The sequence below is a fragment of the Mandrillus leucophaeus genome, unplaced genomic scaffold, assembly GCF_000951045.1.
Source record: "Mandrillus leucophaeus isolate KB7577 unplaced genomic scaffold, Mleu.le_1.0 Scaffold61, whole genome shotgun sequence".
Lineage (NCBI taxonomy): Eukaryota > Metazoa > Chordata > Mammalia > Primates > Cercopithecidae > Mandrillus > Mandrillus leucophaeus.
In genome coordinates this window covers 4574594-4577202 of record NW_012106586.1, presented here as the reverse complement: position 1 = coordinate 4577202, position 2609 = coordinate 4574594, and the positions used below count along the sequence as shown (strand labels likewise).

Genomic DNA, 2609 nt, shown 5'->3' with positions numbered 1-2609 from the left:
CGGTATCCCGCAGCTGCCTCTGCCCACGAGGCTGAAGGCGCGGCTGAGACTTAGGCTGAAACCGCAGCCTCTGCTGCCGCGGGCACCGCCCAAAGAGCGCGGGGTGCTGGCCAGCGCTAGTGGTGCTGAAAGGCGCCGGCGGCGCAGCTTAAATAGGACTATTGCCATGTGATGGGCTACGCCAGGAGCGGCCAGGGCCTCTCAATAGGGTTTTTGTGCCTTTTCTCTTGGCATTCACTCTGCACGCTTCCTCATTATTTCACTTGTTAACTAAATGAACTGCATAATGTACTCTATTCTTGTCAACCCCACCCACGCCGTAACAGGCGCCCTCGCCCCCTCCTCTCCCTTTTGCGGGTTTATTTTCTCATTCTCCCGCGATTTAATATTCTTTTCTTTCTCCTTATTTCTTACTCCCCTTTGGCTTTGCATTGGCGATCAGCCCGTTCATCTTATTGATTTTGCACCCCCGCGGCCTCGCTTCTACAGATCCCCATGGGCGCACACCCTCATATCCTCTGTCCACTTGGTCCTGGTCCCCTTCTTTCTATTATCGTCCCTACACCTCAAAAGTAGGCTGTCTCCAGTCAACCCTGTCAGCTCAGTGCCGTGCACCCCCGAACGTCCCTCCAGCCGGTCTCAGATTTTCCACCTGTGGAATCGCTCCTGCGTCGGAAGCAGGAGGACCGGGTTCCGCGTGGAGAAGGTGTCTGTGGGGAGGGAGGAGAAGGTCTCATTATTCCTTATCCAGTCCTAGCCCCATCGCCGGTTTTCTCTAAGTTTGTCAAACAGTCTTAATTTTGGTGCTGCCTACAACGCCCAGTCTTTGTTCTGTAGATGCTGGCCAACCAGCCCTTTCCTTCAAATGACAGGGCTGTGGGTGTAAAAGAGGAAAAACAGTCGCTGAGCTTTACGAACAGAGACAGGGAATGGGGAATGAAAGCCGAGATGGCGCCCATCTAGGTCTCGCACCTCACATGTGGCGAGTTTGGACGGTCTGCCCGCGCATCTTGCCCGCACCCTGTCTACTCGCGCACACTTCCAGCAGTGCGCTGGGAAACCACTGTCTTCTCTCACTTTGGAACGCCGCGAAGGGCAGTTGTATTCCTGGCATCGGCTGCCTTTGCCCACCCTGACCAGCCTTTGCCCACCCTGATCCACCTCCGCTCTCCCCAAGACCCGGCTCCTTCCCCCTGCCGCGTCACTCTCTTCTTTCTGGTCACACAATGGTTAAACAACTTCAAACGCTCGGCGCTATGTACACAGCTCCAGCTTTTTAAATCGTTCTTGGGCTCAAAGCAGTTTCGCCCAGGAGCTTTTTCCATACAATGGGAAATTAGCATAAACATTTCGAATTTACAGCCCGGGACTTTTCACAGGAGATGTTTACTTTCGATTTTATTGGAACCAAATCGCTGCAGTCACCTGCTCTGATCCCTGAATGCAATTGTGAGAAATGAAGGGGAAGCTTAGGGGTCTGGGGAAGCAGTGCGGCAGAAATAAGACTGCCCAAACCCAAAGCATCTGCATGGGCTTTTAACATTGACAGCATCTTTGCAATAACAACAGCAACAGATTATAACTGATTAAAAACCAAAGAGAATTTGTTTTGGGAGACACTAACTGCTTCTGTAAAAGGGAATGGGGCAATGGGAGAAGTAACCTGCATGGAGGGCATGGAGTCTGGCAGGCATAAGGGTTCAATGTTTTCTTGGTTGCTTGGCATGGGGTAGGGGGCAAGGCTGCCACCTGAGCCAGGGTCTCAGTGCCAAGGCTCCCCTACTCTAGGGTGGTGCCCGCAAATCAGACGGAATCCATCAATGCAGCCTAATTCCCGTTCTAATTGCTCTCCGGGAAATTTGAGCTGGGCTGCGACGCTGAGAGGGAGCCAAGAGCGGTACCCGGGCTGGGAGAGGGGGCTTTCCACTGGGCAGAGGCAGGCTGGAAGGGCGCAAGTGCGGGCGGAGCCCAGGGGTGCAAGGGGCGGGCACTGCACCCGGAGCTGGTAGCCCGCGAGTGGCCAGCGTGGAGCTCCACTGGGAGCTGCCCCACGCGCTCGGGGAGGAAGGGGTTAAGAGACCCTGAATGCGAGCAAGGCCAAAGCTACTGGGAAAGAATATGCGGGGGTGGTGGGGGGGGGGGAATAACCAGGTTTTTTTTTTTTTTTTTCCTCCCTCCAGCCTCTGGACCTTATTGAATGTCATTGAAGAAAGTTTTGAATGCCAGATAAAGAGAGGCGAATTAAAGTGTGTGACAGCGAAGGATAAGCAAACACAAAGAGAACTCTGTCACACTTTGGGGCAAAATCCGTGGGCTTTTTACCAAGTCTCTTCGCTATGATTGAATTAAGTAATAGGAAAACATTTTCTTTCAGTTTAGAGCCATTAGACAAAAACTTCAAAGCGAATAACACTTTTTAATGTGCGGCCCCACAATGGATCGGGTTTTGTGCTGAAATGTTTAAATGGTTTGTTGTGCAACTCGGCGCGGGAGAGACCCGGGCCGGAGCAAAATAGCATCCCTGAGAGAACCAAGGCGCACTTAATCCGCGGTCTCTCAGCCCGGCGGGCTGCGGCCGGAGAGGGGGCTCCCTGCTTGGCGGTCCAGGG

The 2609-nt window shown here is 53.4% G+C and overlaps 1 protein-coding gene across 1 annotated transcript in view; it reads right to left on the bottom strand.

The window, feature by feature from the left end:
* The window catches only part of GSX1 (GS homeobox 1), an 11072-nt gene extending 10621 nt beyond the window's left edge, over window positions 1-451 (bottom strand). Inside the window, exon 1 of the mRNA XM_011999991.1 lies at window positions 415-451. Coding sequence (XP_011855381.1) covers window positions 415-451 — 37 coding nt within the window. The remainder of the gene's footprint in view (window positions 1-414) is intronic.
* Between the last annotated feature and the right edge of the window lie 2158 nt (window positions 452-2609).